The sequence below is a fragment of the Plecotus auritus genome, assembly GCF_963455305.1.
Source record: "Plecotus auritus genome assembly, chromosome: 1".
Lineage (NCBI taxonomy): Eukaryota > Metazoa > Chordata > Mammalia > Chiroptera > Vespertilionidae > Plecotus > Plecotus auritus.
In genome coordinates, this window is record NC_137770.1 from 170,120,858 (window position 1) to 170,141,000 (window position 20,143).

Here is a 20,143-nt window from a genome sequence, read left to right on the forward strand (position 1 = left end):
AGGATCTTTGCCTGATTGTTGCTGTATCATAGAGCTAAAGTCTGATTCTGTAGTGCTTTCCTTATTTTCAATTTAAGGGTGATGGAGACACATTTCTTCCTGCTCCTTGTTTACTGTTCTGAGGTTTTACAGATGGTTACTGTATTGGGTATAATAATTTTGCCTGGATTTTTAACTGAGGGGGTTTGAGAGCCAAGGAACAACATGTAATGTGTTTTTAAACTTCAACTTAGCTTATACTATAACGTTCACAAAACATCTTCTTAAGTCCTGTCGTTGTCTAAAATGCATCAAAGAGACGGGTGGAGGCTGGGGAATTTTTGAGGTTGGATTCAGATTTGCACCTTCAAGGGTCCCTTTGAGCCAGCGGGTCCGAGGTGCCAAAGACTGCCAGATCCTCTCTCCCTCTACTGGCCTCGCTCTCTTGGGTCCCTTTGCCTTCTCTTCCTCCTCCTTGGGTTGTTTTTGCATCCTCCTCAAGAGGTTCCCAACATTGTGGCGTGTATCTCCGAAAATCCATGAAAGATCTGGCGTAACTCTCTAGGTGCATTCCATGGTGAGGCTGTAATGAAAGAGATCTTGTTTAAAAAGCGATAATGCAGGTCCTCTTCGGTTTTTTTCTTCCTGGTCCTATTATTCTCGGTATGTGCTTCCTAGTCTTCGACATTATATTTAGGAAAGCCACAACTCTCTTCCTTGTCCTTCTTGTTTCCATTCTCTCTTATTAGTTGAGCAATGTCTATTATATCTTCCTTCTCCTCTGTCCCCGATTCCCGCCTCATCCGCTTGGTCAGAGCATCTATCAATGTGGTGTCGATCACAGCTGCGGCGGCTTCACTTTCATCTTCCTCCCCTTGCAGTGCGGCGGGGGGTGGGGGGGAAGCGGGTAGGCGGAAAGGAGGTGGGGGTGAGACTGGCAGAGGAAGGGGGGGTAGACGAGAGAAGAGATACTTAAGATGATGAAGTTAAACCATTCGGGCAGTTTCTTGTCAATTTCACGCGGGCAAAGCGTGCCTCTCAGTGGGTTATAAGAAGCGCCCGGTCCCTCCTTCCCTCGCCAAATTGCCTGATCCTTCCCTCCAGGAGCGCGCGCGCGCACACACACGCACACACACACACACACACACTCACACACATACACCCCAAAACTAGGACTGGTCCTACAGGCTCTGGGAAAAGGAAAAAAAAAAAAAAGTCCTCAATCACCACCTCCAACTCGCGGTCCCCCTCCTCCCGCCCAGCGGGCAGCCAAGGAGAGCTGGAGGCGGGGGAAGAGGGGGAGGAGAAGCGACGCAAATGGGTAGCTTTTCAGCGCCGGCGAGGCGCGGGAGGAGGAGAAGCGGTGGGGAGGCGCAGCCGCTCACCTGCGGGGCAGGGCGCGGAGGAGGAACCCAGGCTGCACGCACTCGGGACGAAGAGCCGGGACGCGCCAAAGCCTCACACGCGGTCAAGCTCGGGGGTTCTCCTCCCCTTGGCCGGGAGAACCCGAGGGGTGCAGCTCCTTCCTTTGACAGAGCTGCCCGGAGGAGGCGTGGAGAGCGGCGAGCGAGACCGCCAGCAAGCCAGGCTGAGAAATTCGAGCCGGGAACAAAGAGGGGTCGGGCTCTGCGTATGTGTGTCGGCTCCAGTTTGGGGCAGAAGCATTTGGGTTCGAGGACCCTGCTGTGACTTTCCGAGACCCCGCCGTGCCCTCCACTGCCGACTCCCAGCACTCGCCGCACAAACTTTATTCTTGGCAAACTTCTTTCTTTTCCTCTTATCCTTCCCCTCCTCCTCCCCCTTCTCCCCCCCCCCCCCACCCGCCGCTCCTCCAGCAGATTAAACACGCCTGGAGAAGGAAAATTCAAGCGAAAGAGAAGGAAATTAGAAGCTCTAAAGCGGACATCTCCAACCCGGCTGGCTCTTTATTTTTACTTTTTTAACCCTCCAGGAAGTGGACATTTCGTTATTTTCTGATTCTCCTGGCACCTTCTCCGCTGAGGCAAACGGAGCCTTTTTGCCTAGCTCTCCTATTTTCTCGGAAAACCAACTCCCAATTCGGCATCCGGGGAAGCTAGAGTGGAGAGGTTTGCGTGGAGACGCGCCCGACGGACCCTGCTCCGCACTTTGGAGAGTCGTGCCTCCTCCAGAACCGGCGTCCTCAGCGCGCGTCAGCTGGGGGCGTGGGGTGGCCGCCCGGGCAGCGGAGCCTAGAGCGCGCCGCCGCCCCCAGAGGCGCCAGCGGCGGCGGCCCTCGCTGCCCGGTGCTCATCGGCCTCCGGCGTGCACCGACGTCGGTCTCGGCGGAGCGGGAAGGCGCGGGCGGCCGCGGGACTCGGGCGCCGCCGCAGCTGCTCCGGCTGCGGGCCTCCGGCCCCGTGTTTGCTGGCCCCGCTTCCGCCCACTCTCTTACCTCACTCATCCTTCCAGTCCCCCCTCCCTTTCGTTGACCCCCTCTCTTCCTGCTGTCGCCTCGGGTGCTCCCCCAGCAGAGCGGAGATTACAGAGTGGTCGGGATGCCCCAACTCTCCGGGGCCGGCGGCGGGGGGGACCCGGAACTCTGCGCCACGGACGAGATGATCCCCTTCAAGGACGAGGGCGATCCCCAGAAGGAGAAGATCTTCGCCGAGATCAGTCACCCCGAAGAGGAAGGCGACTTAGCCGATATCAAGTCCTCCTTGGTTAATGAGTCCGAAATCATCCCGGCCAGCAATGGACACGAGGTCAGTGGGCCGCCGCCTGAGCGCCTAGAGGTGTGGCGGGTCCCGGGATAGAGCGGAGGGCGAGGGAGGCAGGGCAGGCGCCGGCAGCCCCGGAGACGGTCCCTCGTTGGTCCCTCGTGTTTGCTGGAGGCTGGGTGAGCCCCCGGTCAGCCTTCTTCCTTTGTGTATGTGTGCGTGCGCGCGCGTGTCGGGTGGGAGGTGGAGGTCTGTGCAGGGAAACTTATTCCAGGTGGATCCGTTGGGGTTCGGTGGCTAAACCGTTGGTTTGCGGGAGAAGTTGGCCTTGAGCACGTTCCTTTGGCCTTCGGACTTTTCATTGGCATCGAGAGGGTGCGATGCTTTAAAGCGAGGATGTCTGAACTCAGAATTCTTCGTAGGACGGAAAACAAAGTGCACCCCTATCTCGGTAGATATCTCTGCACAAGTGCGCTAACCACTAAAGGCTTAGGTGGAGACTAGCAGAGCCACCGGCGGAGAGGAAGGGGAGGCGGGCGTGGGCCGGGGACTGGGGACTGGGGGTGGGTGGGGGGGAGCGGCGGCCCAACTGCAGCTTAGTTGGGCTCGCGCGGAGCCCCCGGGCGGGTGGCGGGGGCGGTGCGGGGCTGGGTCGCTGCGGCCTCGGGAGCCCAGCGCAGGGCCAGTTGCCCCGAGCCCTCAGCGCGCTGAACCGAGCCATCCCTTGCAGTACCTCCCGCAACACCGGTTTTCTCCAACCCCCATCACTTAAAAAAACAAAAATCCAAGACGCTTATATTTGGGGTTAGTTTGGGCCCGGATCAGGCCTTAAATCTACACAGAAGACAGGCGAGTGAGAGTGGAGATGCGGCGGAAGCCAGGGCACCCACTCAGGGGATGGTGGAAAGCGCTTTATCAGATCTCCAGGCCAGTGGCGGGCGATTGCTGCTGGTAACTCGAGTAGAGTAAATAGAGCCACGTGGGTGCCTGCGGGAGAAAGCCCGGAGCAGGGACCCCGCGGAAGGGCTATTTCAGGCCGCGCGAAAGCTTCAGCAGGGGGGTGGGGTGGGCGGATGGACCCTGACACCCGACACTCCACTGGCCACCCTAGTTCAACAGCTGGGAAACGCTTTGGAGGAAATCCGGTAGAAAAGTTCTGACACTCAGATGATTTCATCAACGATTTTTCCCTCCACAGAAACTTGGAGGTTATACCCTTTTCCCTTAAATGGCATCCTTCTGCCCCCAAAAAGAAATCGTGTGGTTTTGGGGGCGGGGGCATTTTGGGTTTTAAACACGCGTTTAAGAACACCTCAGAGTTACCTTCTTTATCCCAATGGCAGGGGTGAGTACTCATTTTGAAGGCTGGGGGCCTGAGTTCTAAGGAGAATATATAAGGTATTCTTTATCCTCTGAGTCTTTCATCCCATTATGCCAATTTGAAGGGGACATCGTGGTGGAGGGAGGGAGTTGGGGTGCACCCAACCCCATTTAAATGGTTTGTGGCTGTGTGTATATTGAGGGGTAATAAGTCATTGGTGGGGGAATACATGTCCAAAGAACCAAATAACACCTAAAACACTCAGGCTAAACTCTCATATTGTAGAAGAGGCTCTGTTTTCTTCCTACCCATTTTGCTGTCCTTCCTTTTTCCATAAATAAATTTGCCACCATTTCACATTTTTCTGCTGCATTTGAAGCCCAGAATCCAGGTTTTGGGGCTCTGTCAGTGTTTGTCTGGTGGTAAATGGGCATGGGGCAGTCCCAAGGAAGATGGTGAAGGGGGTAATACCACTGATTTGCACGTGGTTGAGCCTGGGTGGATGGTGGTTACCAGAACTGATATTAGCTGGGCTCCCTTTTAGATGTCTATAACCCGACTCTCAAATCTTCCTTTCTTTAACCACAGAGTAGTTCACTTTTCTCTGGTAAGCTTGCACTCAGCCGGCCATGGTAGGTTACATGGAGTGGAGCTCCTGCTGGCACTGGCTTGGGACAATGGCCTTAAGCCCCCATCTGTGAGAAGTTGGCTTGCCTTTATTTAAAATGTCATTTTCAGTTGTAAAGTGACATTTCAGCAAGCTTTTAATCAGCTCTGCTTGAAGTGAACAGTGGTTGAAGAAGCTATCAAAACGATCAACCCCATTAACTCACTCTTATCATATTAGGCATCCCAGCAGCCTTGATGCATTTTAGCAAACATCAGTCAGAACAGCATGTGGATCTTTCCCACATTTACTACATTGTTATTGTTTTTCCTCTTATTACTTATGCTCTTTGTAGTCCTCGGTAGATAATAATGATTCAGAAATACACGTTGAAAAGAAAAAGATTTCCCAATACTCAACCCTAGCCTCCACCTCTTAGATGGATACAACAGGTGATTGAGTTGCACCAGTGGACGCACACTTAGGTCAGTATTGTCACAAACTCTAAGGTGATTTTTCTTTCTTTTGGGGCTTGGGATTCATGCTGTTAGGTGGCCAGACAAGCACAAACCTCGCAGGAATCCTACCATGACAAGGCCAGAGAACACCCGGATGACGGTAAGACCTAAATCTACTTCTTTCAACTTTATCATTTAACAAGTGCAGTTTGTGAATGTAGGTACGTTTTGCTATTTTGAGTTAAAAAACAACAACAAAAAACAACAACCCAGGATCAGATGTGATAAGACTATGCCCACTATTTTAACAAAATGGGAAAGAAAACCCAGGAAACTTAATGCTTATCTCTAATGTATATTTGTGGAATTTTAAAATTGCCTTTGAATGAGTTAGGGCACTTTGGATTTCATTTGGCTTCCAAATTCATTGTGGAAGAGGAAATAATGAGTTTGCTTCTTTTCTTCATTTTACCTAAAGTTGTAATTGGCTTAGACCTTTAGCATTCCCCCCCCCCCCCTGAATTGTTATAGTGACAGTCTAAACCAATTTATTTCCGAACATGAATAGTTTCAAATGGATTTTCATTTGTTAAATTGCTGTTTCTATTTACAGTGAGAAGGCAGGCAGAGAATGCATGGACTAAATATGGCTCAGTGAAGCAGAATCTAACTTGTAAAAATATAAAACTTTTATTTGTAAAATTAGGAACTATGCATATGAAACATGATAGTCAGGCTTCCTCCCCATTTCTGATTCTTGCTCAAAACTTAAAAATTGTATATATTTTTTAGATTTAAGGAGAACTCCATGTGACTTTAAAAGAATCAAGGCATCTGTAAGGTTTACTTGTTGGACAGTCGGCTTTTCTGTTCTCCTTTAATTATTTACAATTGGCCTGACCAGAACGAAGTGTTTGTATGTATAATATGTCAACCCAGAGAAGAAGGGAAGAGAACTATAATATCAGGCTTCCTTCTGAGCTACAAAGTAGTTACACAGATTAAAGAAAAGAAATGTATATACTGAACACATGCAAATTACTTTGGCAAAATGATGTAAGTATAGCACATAAAATTAAGTTTCCTGGAGTTAATCCTTCATAAGTTTGGGTTGTTCATATACTAGTTACAACTCTCTCCTTCCATAAAACCTAGAAATTTTCTAGAAATCTTGAAGCACAGGTAGGATTTACAAGTTTGCCTATAAGATGGACCATAACTTTAAGTGTATAAATGTATATGTGTGTGGATGGCTAAATGGCCTAATATGTTTATATTGCAGCTTTAGGTTTGTGTGTGTTCTTTCGTGTGTTTCTATTTCTTAGTCCAGTTTGTTAGTATTAGAACAAATTAAGTTAGATGGATAACACTTATTTTTGTAAAAACACCCGTCAGTAGTGGAAGTAAATTGAACCACATGTTTTTTAAAACATCTGGTTCACTGCTAATTTCATTTAAGAGAATAAATACTGTCAATCTAAAATAGAGCATAATAATTCAGTTACAATATTTTGTAAACAACTCTTATGTAAGGTCCCATTTGTCATAGAGCTAGTAGATTTTTCAGATAAAAGACAGTGTTATATAAAAAAGGAAGCCAGTGCATCATCAATTGTTCTTTGGATTCTCTCAGGAAAGCATCCAGACGGAGGCCTCTACAACAAGGGACCCTCCTACTCGAGTTATTCCGGGTACATAATGATGCCAAATATGAATAATGACCCATACATGTCCAATGGATCTCTCTCTCCACCCATTCCGAGAACAGTGAGTAACATGCTGATGTTACAAATTATTTTCAGAAGAGCACATTAATTTGTATTCTGGAAAAAAATGTTTTTTGTGTGTTTTTTTAAAACACATTAGAGATGCTTTCATTATATATGACCAGTCATTGCTAAATAAGACCTGTTATGAGGAATGGCTGCCTTAAAAGAGTGCTAATTTTGATGTCTTGTATTTGGAATTTTAGCTTTTTATTGGTTAAGATTAATAAATAACAGATTACCAATTGTCATGAAATCAAGTGAAAGTCAACAAACTTATAATATTATGAGTATTTTTTCTGTGCTGATGAGAAGAAAAAATTGATTTACTCTTTCAGTTAGCTACATGCTGTATCTACATTGCCCTTAAGCTACATAGAATCAGAACACTTCGGCTCATTGCAGCTGAACATTCAAAATCTTTAGCTTCTAAAACAGAGTCCTCTTTTATTGTATTAGCTAATGTTTCTTTTAAAATGAGTTGCAAAAGCTGTTTTTACTCTACTGTCCATTGTTGCAAATGTATAGCACCATGAAGAAGTCCAGATCTGTACTTGACAGTATTTCTCTGTTGCTGAGTAGGGGAAACCTCCCTCATCTCTATATTAAGAGAGCATGAAAAGGGTAACTTGTGTAGTGTGTGAATGTGAGATGTGCTGGTGATTGTGGTCCCTGGGAACTAGCCCTGTGGCTTGGGGTTTGATGTTTAGTGCTCCATCAATATATTTACCTTCATTCCCTCTCCTTGTCCCTCTCCCACCTAAAAGTGTATGAAAAGCATGCATGCCTGGGCCTTGGGGATTAGAGTTTCAGTCTACCTGTCCCTCGGAGTCAGATCTTGATCATGAAAAGGAACCTATGATTTTTGCCTTATTAGCCCAGTTCTTCCACTAAGTGAAAAAAATCAGTCACAGACATTTGGGGAAAGTACTGTCATTAATCCCTCAGTGAGCAGAATCTGGGGTCGAAAAGATTCACCAAAATAGCAGAGAGGAATGACTCAGAGTCAAGAGTATGAGTGTTTATTTTGATTATCCACGGCACTCAATTGTTGACATGATAGGTATGTGAAACAGAACTATTTTATGTGGGCACTGTGATTTAGAAGTTATTGTCATTATTTTTCCACAGATTTCAAAAACATACTTGACCTTTCGAGTAGGGATTAAGATTTTTCTAATTTTTATATCGCAGCTAAAATTGTGACCTTGGGGATCTTGTGATGGCTGAAATAGCAATTTCACATTTTATTTTAAAAGGCTTTTTAAATATTTAATGATAGAGATTCCTGTGTGGTAAATATGAATCTCCTACCTAAAAAGTGAATGAACGCGTAAAAATAAATACAGTTTAATATTTAGAGACCACTGCCAAATAAATGCTTCTCTAAGTTTTAAAATTTGTAGGAGACTTTATATTTGTTGAACTGAACATACAAACATATCAGATATTTCTTTTATAGTTGGGATATTTTGTTTTGTTTGGTTTTTATGAAGGGGTGGAGAATATGACTTAGATAAGGAATAATTGAAGATTTCTGTTGAAAGGCTTTTTAGAACAGCAAATAATCTTTCTCACAAATCTAGATTACAGTCTCTGACTTGTTAAACAATAGAAAATAGCCAACAAAACAATCTTATACTTTTCAGCTATGCACAGTTAATGCTTAATAAGTATTTGTGGGATTTGTTCCATAGTTTAGCTACTTCTCCTTTCAAAATAATTTTTAAAGCCAATATAAGAAAAAAATCTATTGGTATTTATAAATGATCCCTACTAATATTGAAAACTAAGCTTCTCTTCCTCTTTCAATCAGAATTTTCTGCCTTTACCATTTCTCTCCAGCTTTTGCTCCCCCTCCATATTAATCATTTTGAAATTTTGATAGAAAATGGACGGTATTTATTGTTAGTGTATGTATTCAAATTTTGAGGTCAGTAAATTGAACAGCCATTCATTGTTTAGGAAAGATTTGTAGCCAGAATAAATGTTGGTTGGTGTAGAGTGGAAGAGAGGGGTGTGGTCAGGAAGCAGTTACTTTACCCTGTTATCTGCTGCTTTGCTTTATTCTGTTACATTTTAGGACATATTATTTTAGGCACATTTTCTTGCAGATATTCTGCAGTTTGCACAGTTCCAGAAGCTTTTCGGTTTTAACCACAAGGCTATGTCCAATTTTTTTTGTTTAAGGTTCAACTGAAGTGAGTTGCAATCTTTGGTTTTTAATACCTAACAGCTGTTTTTAACGTGTCTGAGACCCAAAACACTTTAACCGGAAGGCAGCCTCTCTCCTTCACCCTTAACCACACTTCTGCCTTCTTGCTAACTCAGTCCTTAGCAGAGCGAGCTAGCCAGCGTTGTGTAACTGACATCCACAGTGCTAGGTTTTTATCTGGGGTGTCGAGGAGCAGGGTGACCATTTGTGTTTGGGCTTAAGGTGGGAGCAGCCTGGAGGCATCCCAGTTACTTGAATTTGCATTATAAACAACTGCTTGTTTACTGCACTTTAGGCCTGCAGGTGTTAGGACTGGAAACACACCTGGGGGTGGGGGGAGGCCCATACTGCCCCTTTCCCCACACAGAATCTTCCATTTGCACTAACTGCAGGTAATCCGGAGAACGGCATTTTAGAGCCACTGGCACGCACAGAGGAGAAATGTACACACTGAAATGTATTTCTGCTGGTAGCTCATCCTTACAATTCTGTATGCTTTTCCTCTTTTTTCCACAAACACTGACACCGTGTATGATCGCAGAGCTTTTACGTATGACCTGAGTGTAGTGTTATCTACTCAGGAGAACCACCTTCTCCAATCCAGCTTTTTTTTTTTTTTTTTTTTTTCAGAAGGAAAATTTTCATGGGCTAATTATATCCTTCCAAAACTGGAATTCTTAGAGGTGTGTCTATACCACAAAGCTTACAAATGGGTGTCTCACAAAATTTTAAATAAGAATTCTTACTTCAGACAAAATGGACCTAATGAGAAAGTACCTGTACTGACAACACATTGGGTGTCAGTGTGAGTTCTGGAAGCACAGTAAACCTTGGCTGCCTTCGTAGAGAGGGAGAGGATGCAGAAGCCTGTTAAATATGTCCTAGCAAAGAGCCTGCCTGGCGAGTGTATTAAAAGCATCCCCCAGAACCATTCTTTCTCTGAGTCTTATTTATGAAAATCCCTGTCGGCAAATGGTAAAGGTTAATATTAAAAGAAAAACAATAGTTTGTTTCCTCCTCTGTGGGGTCCCTGCGCTCATGTGCCTGAATACTGTGTGAGCAGCGAGCCTGGCTGGCTTTAAACACAGTGAAAGTTCCCATTGGCCCTAGAGCACTGTGGTTATTCATCTTAGGTGTCAGGCTTCCATTTGTCCCTCACACAGCCCAAATGTTTAACACCTTTGAAGAGAAACATCTCATTTCTCTTCAGCTGCTCAGGGGAGGGAAAAGCAGCCGGCTTAGTGCAGGAAACGACAAATGTTGCAGCTGGGTTCTACCAACCACAGTGCACCTGGTCAGCCTGGCTGCTGGCTGCTGGCTGCTGGCTGCTGGCTGCATGTGTATTTCTTTGTGATCTTCCTGAGGATAGACTTTAAGGTGGGAAAGGAAGATGTTTGCACTTCATCTTTCTTGTTTCTATTATTAGACATTGCTATTAAAATGTTTCAGGGGTTCTGTTTTTTCCTTATTTCAAACAACTTCATTAGGCTTTGAGTTCTAGTGTATGGTTTTCCCTTTCAGGGAATCAACATTTGGATTTCTGATGGACAGAATTATAGCTATTATACCTATCTCCTCCCATGTTTGTATTTGCTTACAAACAACTACAATTTGATTCTTTTTTTTTTTTTTTATCATTGCTGACATCTGGAATTAAGGAACTAAGGTGAATATGTCTTATCAGTAAGCTTACACTTAAATCACGGTACATCACATTCCTATGTAGCTTTGAAAACAATAACAGAAATAATAATTAATTCAAGGGTAGAGGAGACTATGGCTTGTATTTTGAGCAAGATTTTTAAGGCAGTGTGTCTTTTCACTTTAGTGCAAGGAGCTACTTAGTGTGATTTACTGACAAATTACTTTAAATTTTCTAATCTAAGTTGTACACTTTTTGAAGCTAAGTGTAATAAATTTTCCTCTTTACCTCAAGCGCAGGAGAAGTCAACTTTTAGGAAGCACGTTCTACCTCAGATCTGAATGTGGATGTCAGAAGAAATCATGGGAAAATTCCATAGAGCCCCCAGATTCTTCTGTTGGATTCATTCTTAATTGTACTGCTACAAAGTTGGGAAAGGATCACAATAAGAATAAATGGGCGCTGTTGCCATCCCCCCTTCAGATAGCTTAGGTCTCTTATGACTAATAGCTTACTTATTCCAGTGGCCCAGGGAGCCATACCGCAGGGCCCTTCAGGAGCTGGTGTTCTTGCATGACTGGTACAAGTGTATGGACCTAATGCAGATGTGTTTTTTTGAAATGATGCTAGATATTTCTTGTTCATAAAAAATTGAGAACAACCCAGTTTCACTAAGACAAGGCCATTGAGCCAACCCACAGAAAATCTTGCTCTTTGAAGTAACCCTCTCCCATCCCCCAAGCTGGCCCTGGACTTGCTCTCATCAACCCCATTATTTTCATCCAGTCAGTCTCTCTTGTGGACAAAGACTCCTGTGTGATTTAACAGGACAGAGATAGAGCTTCCCAAATGGGTCTGTCTGGACTTGAACTTGTAGCCTCACAAGTATTCTTCCATAATATCAACTGAGAAAAATTTGCAGCTTTTGAGTATATCTCTCTCTCTCTCTCTCTCTCAAACTAATCCTGTTAGTTCTTTAGACAGAAATGTTTTTGGTTTATGTGACTGGCATTTTATAAAAGCAATTGGATCATTCCATTCCTCTCTGACTCCTTTTGTTTCTCATGTGTATATTCTAGATATATGATTAGAACTTTATAAAACTGGTTTCCCTTTGATTTCGAGGTAAACTTGGAATTTAAGGCCATAATATACCAGCAGTGTCTGTGGGCCAGCAGAAAAGCACATCTGTTTTATTTCTGGGCAGAGTAGAGCTCAGCATTACATAGGTGCTGCTGTCATGGGAATAAGGTTTAGAAAAAGAGGATATTCATGTAACACTTGCATCTTTAAAGTTATTACCTAAGTGGTTAGGCCAAACTGAGACAGCCTGTGGAAAGCTAATACTGTGGCATCTAGAGACTTAGTACTGCTTTGTACTGTCCCGACAGGTCCTCACTCATTTGAAAAAGGCAACCATTGGATCTTATTTAAATAATTAAAAAATATGTTTTAGATTCATGATCACTTTTTTAATATTAATTGTTACCTTATGAAGTTACAGTCTAGGAACTGTAGGCTCTGCTATAAGCTCTTAAGTCATTTTAGGCAAATAAATGATTCAGTCTCTAGGATTTAGAGGCATAAAGCCAGGAAGTGACCTAAAGACCAACAACAAAGACCGAGGGGTAAGGTTTGAAATGCACCAAAGGGGGAGATTGGGAGTTGAACACTAACAGTGAACAGGGATTGCTAACTCCAGAGATTTTGATAATGTAGCTAATCTACCCTGGGCTATTTATAGACTAATAACAGAGGCTGTTCAGAGGAATATAGTCTCTGTAAAGTAGTATATTTGCACACAATACCCACTGTATCTAAACTTATAAACCTGCTGCAGTTATCTACTTGCTATATATAGACTACTTACAAAGCTCACTGAGGAATGGTCCTCACCTGCCTCCCCTGTGTAGTGGGAAATTTGGAAGGGCATTGCAGAGCCAACAAGAGTTTTGGTTACCTGTCTCCTGTCTCCCATCTGACTGAGAAATACAACTGGCAGAGATGCAGCATCACAGAAGGTCTAGAAATGTATCTTATTTTTGCAGCTAATGAGGGGCAAGTCAACTCTGAAAAACATTTGATTATTAACAGTTGTTTCTAGCTATGCCCACAAGTAATATATTGTTAATGTTATGTTCACTTTAAAAAAGGGGCCTATTGCTATTTTACTCAACATAGAGAAAGGTTGAATGAGGGCTGGGTGGAGGGAAGGCTCTATAATGTAAAAAGAGGAGTGGCTCTAATGTTCTTTATTGTCAGCTTCTCAGTGAAACAATTACCAAAACAAAAAATTTAAAGCTTTATAGAAAGCTTTAAAGCTGACATACTAAAATATTTTTGCAAGTCCTTATATTTTTATTTTGCAATGAAACTATCAACTGTTGATGATAGTTGATTATCTGATCACTTGATCTGAGACTAATGATGAATTATGAGATAGTTATATTCAGCCTAGTACAGAATAGGCACTTCAGTAGATTTGCTGAATAAAGAAATTTTCATGTAGGTTTTTGGGATATTTCCAAAAGATTTTTCTGTAGCTAACCAAATGCTATGTGAAAAGCAAAATCCAAACATGTCTGCTACATAATCCTTAGCATTTTATTATTTTCCTTTTTCTTTGATTTTGTTGCATCAGTGAAAAGAGCATTAAATCAGTGTCTTCCAGCTCCTCACAGAATGTTAAGTTTCCAAGAGTTGAAAGCTGCCAGCCTCTGAGCTTGCTGCTTGTGTAAGAAGAATGGGAGTGGGCCCTCCTATGAGAACTGATCATAAGAAGTGCTTATCTCTTACTTAGGTCCAGAAACCTTACTGAAGAAGAGGTGATGATAGAAATGCTTTTTTGCAGAAGGGTGCTTGAGATGGAAATAGAATAAAGAGAAAACCATCTTCAATTATATTTTAGTATCATATGGTTAATGCTTTTCACTTCATTTTTATTCTTCCCAGATAGAAAGGACTTGTTTTTTCAGTAACACTTGAGATGTTCTCTGATGTTAAAAATTCTTTGTGCTCTACCAGTCTGGCTCAGTGGTTGCGCATCAACCTGTGAACCAGGAGGTCACGGTTTGATTCCTCCTCAGGGTACATGACCAGGTTGCAAGCTTGATCCCCAGTAGGGGGCGTGCAGGAGGCAGCCAATCAGTGATTCTCTCTCATCACTGATGTTTTTCTCTCTTCCTATTTGAAACCAATAAAATATATATGTAAGAAAAAAGTATTGTGTTCTTTCTAAATGCATGTGGCAGCATCCGTGCTGACTTCCCTAGGCCAGTGTGTGCTGTAAATTGATTATATCCTTCTGCAGTGGGGAAGCAAAAATGTTGAGTCTTTATTAGGTGAAAGCTGAGCCTGGTCCCAAGTTTATTACTCTTCCCCAAGAGCCTGGAGAAGATATTTAACCTCTTTCCATCTTTGTTTCCTTATTCACAAAATGGCATATTAATACCTGGTTTGTCTACTTGTATGGTTGATGTGAAATTCATATAAAGCCTGCAAAAGCAATCAGTTTTCCAGTTAAGGGAGCAAAGCTGGAGTCTCAGGTGGTATTCTCCAGTGCCCTGGTTCCCACCTGCTGGGAATTCTGCAGCCAGGAGAGGTTTTGGCTGTACCCAGGAAGCAACTGAGAAAGGGAGGAAACTTTTGGTTCTTGCTATGCCATCTTGCTGACCTGGAATTTGAACACTGAGTGAAGGCCCTACATTAACCTTTAAAAAGTATTTGCATAAATAAAAGTTTTGGGACTTGTCATCACGTCCCTTACAAAGGTGGCTTTCCTCTCTTGGGTTCTGTTTTTTCCTCCTAATTGTTAGGAGATCACCTGATTTTTCTTTTCAGCATCATAGTCTTCTAGTAAGGGAATGAGGAGCATGAGGGATCAGATTCCTAAATTTTATACTTGTTATTAATCGTATATCTTTCTAATATTTGAAAATTGCCAGATAACTCCTAACTCCTTGGATGGGAGTAAGAATATATTTTTGGTTAGGCTACTTCCCCCTCCTTAATCCTTTAGGAGCTGGGTTCTTCTCCCCACTGCAAAAATTAGAGAGAGAGGAGATCTCTATAATTATGAATGTAGCAAGTTATTTTTTTCCCTCTGAATTTTCTTTTAACTGGAATCTTTCTAGCTTTCCTGGCACCTAAAAGGATCAGGTCCAAGGGGATATGTTGGCCAGGCAGCAAAGAGAAATCAATGCTCTTCTAGCCTGATGGAAAATTCCAGCTTCCTTTCCTTTCAAGACTTCTTTTTCTCTCAGTGAAACCCAATTAATGTTAAATATCTTTAAACATGGTGTCAGCTTTCTTGTTACAGAATACTTCCATCTTAAACACTATATATTATCTCTCTCTATAAAACCCTAATATGCAAATAGACTGAATGGTGGAACAACCGAACAACTGGTCGCTATGATGTTCACTGACCACCAGGGGGCGTGCGTGGAACATGGCTGGTGTTGGCCTCGGTGAGATGGTGGAGCATGCGAGCGGGGGTGTCAGACCAAGGTGTGGTGCTGGTCACTGTCATCGGGGTGAACCTCTAGTGGTTACTGAAAATTCCTTGCTCCTACACGCCGCGGTCCCACCTGGGCACCTGCTGCTGGCCCCGCTCACACCTGCTGCCGGCACCAGAGCTGCTGCTCGCACCCGGTGCTGGCACCTGGCGCCGGCCCCAATCACTCGGCGCCCTTAGCAGGTGCGAGCAGCGGCTGCCGGCCCCGATCACACCACAGGGCTTCTCCACTTCCCCCTGCTCCTGAGGGGTGCTTGGGGCCAGCAGCTGCTTCTTGCACCCACAACCAGCACTGGCCCCAATTGCTCTGCGCCATCAGCAGATGCGAGCGGGGCCATCAGCACGTGGGAGCAGAGGCAGGAGCGGGGCTGCTGGCAGACGGGACCCGTGAGCGGCTGTGGAAGGGGCCAGGCAGGGGCGTGGAGGATGGGCTGAGATCCGCCCCTGTGCCCACTGCAGCCTCACAGCCCACAGTTCCTTTCAAGGTGCACGAATTCGTGCACTGGGCCCCCCTAGTACCTTATAATAATGGTGATCGCACATATCCTCTTGGTCCACTAGTTAAGATGACTTGGGTAAAGAGAAAAGGTACTGTAACCTTATCTCAGGTGTGTTAGACTTTGTCTTGACTCCTAACACATATATATTTTTAAAATATATTTTGTTGATTTTTTTTACAGAGAGGAAGGGAGAGGGATAGAGAGTTAGAAACATCGATGAGAGAGAAACATCCATCAGCTGCCTTCTGCACACCTCCTACTGGGGATGTGCCCGCAACCAAGGCACATGCCCTTGACCGGAATCGAACCTTGGACCCTTCAGTCCGCAGGCTGACGCTCTATCCACTGAGCCAAACCAGTTAGGGCCTAACACATATTTTTTTTAAAGTCAGAAACAAACCCAAAAAAGACTGAAGTAAAAATATGTTTACTATAGTTGGGTTAACCAGTTAGCTAGCTAGCAAGGTTAGGAAAAGAATTAAGTCTCCCAAACGTTGCTTGAATTGTCTTTTTGTTCATTTTTTATGTATACATTAAAATCTTAAATTGAAACTGAAGTTTGTTTTTGAGAGGGAAAACAATTACCTTTTTAATTTTTTTAAACTACTACCTTGTGCCAGATACTGTGCTAGGCAGTTTACATGGTTATTTTGTTTAATTTCATCTTAACTGGAAACTGTGGGTGGATGTGATCATCTCCACATTAAGATAAGGGCCCATCCTCAGAGAGCGCAGTAACCTGCCTCAATTTAGTTGTAGAGTCCGTGCCTTTCCTTAAGGTCTAAAAACTTATTTATTTTCTTTAAAAATAACCATAGTTGCCTTCCAGAACATAAAACACTTACTAATGAATCATAATTAAAATGTAAAACAGGAAAGCAATTATTATGTTGATGATTTTATTGGAAATTTCATTAATGCTTAACTATATTTAATGAAAATAAAAAAACAATTCATTAAAAATTGATATATGTTCACTAGAAAAAAATAGAAAACTCAGATGAGCAACAGGAATAACGAATATTAAATTCCCTGGATCCCACTGTCAGAGGTGAACATTCTTAAAATTCGCTTGTGGCCTTAGAGTTATTCCTATGCATATGTAGAAATATACATAAACATACACCATACATGTTAGACACTCATGCAATGAGAGCATAATATGCCATTTTGTAAGTTGCTTTCCCCCCACTGATATAATACAGTGCAGCGGTCGCCAAATGGTCCACAGACCGCTGGTGTTCCGTGAGGTCTGAAAGGTTGGCGACCGCTGACACAGTGGATATCGTTTTCACTCGTCTATAATGTCGTTTTTAATGATTGCCTAATCGTCTTTGGGTCCATATTCAGATGACATTACCTTTTCCCTCTATGTTGGGCAACATTGTACTGAAGTACATTATTTTTTAACTAAAGTAAATTTTTGCACTCATTTTATTTCTTTGTAATAAATTGCTGTAAGTAGAATATAGAGTCAAAGGCAATGCGCCTTTTTAAGTTGTGTGAACCCAGCATTGCAAGTTAACCTTAAACTCGTTTACTTATAGTCAGTATTTAAAAGTATGTACTTGATTATGTTCAAGTTTTGAGGCTGATGATTTTTATGCCTTCTTCCAGTCAAGACTAAGTCCAGCAGCAGGCAAGATGCTGGACAGATGGAGAGCAGAATGTCAGCTTACTTAATAAAAGCCTGAATTGGAGTCTGTGGCTTGAACTATGACATGAATTTGGATTTCCTTTGACTTTCCTTAATTGAACACACCCCCCTTCAGCAGAAGCAGCAGTTTACCTGCCAGGGAATGGGAAATGAGAACAAACCTGTGCCTTGGAAATGAGAACAACCTAGCCCCAAAAGAGAAAACCAGGAGTCAGTCTGTCCTTGCCCAGTTTCTTCCTTCAGTCACCACAGATGGGTATGTCTCCCTTGTGAGAAGTGAATGAGGGAGTGGGAGAGAAGAAAGTCACCGCCACCGCCCAGAGCTCAGAAATTCCTACCTTATTGGCCATGCTACGGAGGAGGGGAGAAGGAGAGGGTGGTTGGCTCCTTCGTCCTAATCATTGATCAGATGCATCAGACTGGGCCAACGGCAGGGGTGGTAACACACCACCCCACACGTGATGGGCGTTGCAGCGAGCACTGCAGTTGGAGTCAGATCTAGATCCCAGTGCTCAGCTGCTGACCAGCTTTGTGCTCTTCAGCAGTGACTTCCTTTCTCCGAACCTTGGTTTCTTCACCTGTGACATAGAGCGCCACCTTCCCTACTTGTAAAAGTACACAGTACTCTGTGTTAGTAGTAGGGTTTCTGGGAGGGGCACCAACTGCAACAAAATCACTGGTGTTCTCCTTTAAAAGGCAGAAATGGGGGTCCCTGTGCAAATGTCCTGAACCAGACACTACAGGCAGGCCATGTGTACACACTTTTGACAAGTTACTTTATTGATTGTTACCTGAAGTAACGTTGAAGAAACACTGGCCCAGGGGATGGTCAAAATGTCACGGAGGTCTCACACCAAGAAAGCAGTGGGACTTGGACTCAAAGTCCAGCGCTTTGGTCCCATCCCGAGCTCACTTTCTCTCCACTCAGCTCTGTCCAGCCCCGTCCTTCATCGAGACTCCTGGCCCTCTGTTCACTTCTAGTCAGACCTCAGGAGGTTTCCTCCCCCAGGGTTCTCCTCCACGGACTACAGAATAAAACCCACGTTCTTTAGCATTCTTTTCAAAGCTTTCCACAATCTGGCCCATATACCTTTCAAGACCTGCCTCCTCTCTGCCCTACCCTGCAGCTTACGACTCGGCTACATTTCCAGGCCTGCACCCTGAACCCTTTCCCAAATCTCTGGCTCCCTGAGATGCCTCGCCAGCACCACACAATCTCATTTATCCTTAAAGGCCCAGGCTAAATGGTATGTCCTCCGGGAAGCTGCTCCTGATTGCACCACTAGTCCTGTGCGTTCCCATAGGACCTTCTTCATGACTCTGTTCCCATGTCTTAGATAATGGGAGGTTGTCTCCGTGTCTGTATTTCTCACTAGCTGCCAGTTCCTTTGGGATAGGGAGCATGTCTTACTCATCTCTATGGCCCAGAACCCATTATACTACCCTGCATAGAGCAGGTTACTCCCCAGGTGTTTGGGGAATAAATATAGCAGAAATGTTAAAACTTTACTAATGCAGGGCAATAACACCAGATGTCAGTCCATGTTTAAATAAAGTCTTAAAAATATATCAACTCATGCAAAATCCCAAAGCTGACATTGAGCTTAGAAATTACCTGAGCATTAAATACAGAGTCCATGGACTAGACGTTAGCTATTAGTTTTGAGTATTTAGTCCATGCCAGAATCTGTTCTGAGCCCTTTATACTAGTATGTATTAGCTAATTTAATCCTCACAGTAACCTGATGATATCCCTATTATCCCTATTTTACAGATGAGGAGACTGAGGCATAAAGAGGGTTGAGAAACTGAGTCATAGGGGGTATAGAAAGGGAACAGACCACGAAATGGAAGGTCACGTGAAGTAGGTCATTTGCTCAGATCACACCCCTGGTAAGTAGTGGTACCATAATTGGGGCCCAGACCTTGGCTCCTACTGCACGTGCTTTCTGCAACCTCAGTTTGTGTTGCCATCACTGCCGCTGGCACACAGAAGGTGCTAGATGATTGTTGAATCAAAGACTTTCTCATCAGTGAGAATTGATTGTTCACTTACAGGGCTTTGTGAGTATAAAATGAGGTATTATATGAAATTATACATTTATTTAATATAATTTTTGGTAGTAATAGCTGTTGTGCTGGTGGAGAACATGGAGTCAAAAGCGCCCAGTGAGATGTGGAGGGTGGGGGTGGGGGTGGGGGTGGGGTGGGGGATGTATGGAAGATGGTTAAGGTTCCAGCCTGATTATGAGGGGGCAGTATTAATGGAAGTAATAAATCTAGAAAGAGGGGCAAGTTTTAGGACAGCCATTTGTGAGTTTGGCTTAAGGATTATCCTAAATTTTCTCTTTCATGGTAAGAAAACAAAAAAATTAACCAATACCTGGAACCAAACATTTTACATTATGGACATCATTTTGGTCCCTGGTTCATTTAAGTGCCTCAAAAGATCACCTAACTTTCCTGACCAGCAGCCTCTGTATGATTCTGGGAAATAGAACTGGGCATTGCCAGAGGCAAGGAGAGTAGTAGTATTAATAATATAGTAGAATATATCTAATGGATGAACTTCAGTGTATTTTTTCTTATTAAATACTCACTATAGCACTGTGAAGTGAATACTACTTGTCTTTCCATGTTTCCAGTCAAGAAACCGAGGCACAGAGAGGCTATTTGATTACTATAGTCCCAGAGTTCAGTAAGTGGTAGAATTTGGATTCAAAGCCAGATATCCCTGATCTAGGAGCTGGGGTCCAATTCATGAACTAGTTTCTCCTCGAAAGGGGATTGAGAAGAATCCTTTA

The 20,143-nt window shown here is 43.7% G+C and overlaps 1 protein-coding gene across 4 annotated transcripts in view; it reads left to right on the forward strand.

Moving 5' to 3' along the window:
* Window positions 1–1,334: 1,334 nt before the first annotated feature.
* The window catches only part of LEF1 (lymphoid enhancer binding factor 1), a 120,152-nt gene continuing 101,343 nt past the window's right edge, over window positions 1,335–20,143 (forward strand). For 3 of the 4 annotated variants that reach the window (XM_080679249.1, XM_080679246.1, XM_080679248.1), the window contains exons 1-3: window positions 2,410–2,702; window positions 5,137–5,203; window positions 6,677–6,810. In XM_080679249.1, the coding sequence (XP_080535375.1) occupies window positions 2,496–2,702; window positions 5,137–5,203; window positions 6,677–6,810 (408 nt within the window). In that variant the 5' untranslated portion in view covers window positions 2,410–2,495. Of the gene's footprint in view, window positions 2,703–5,136; window positions 5,204–6,676; window positions 6,811–20,143 lie in introns of all 4 variants that reach the window. The other variant, XM_080679247.1, reaches the window with a different exon arrangement.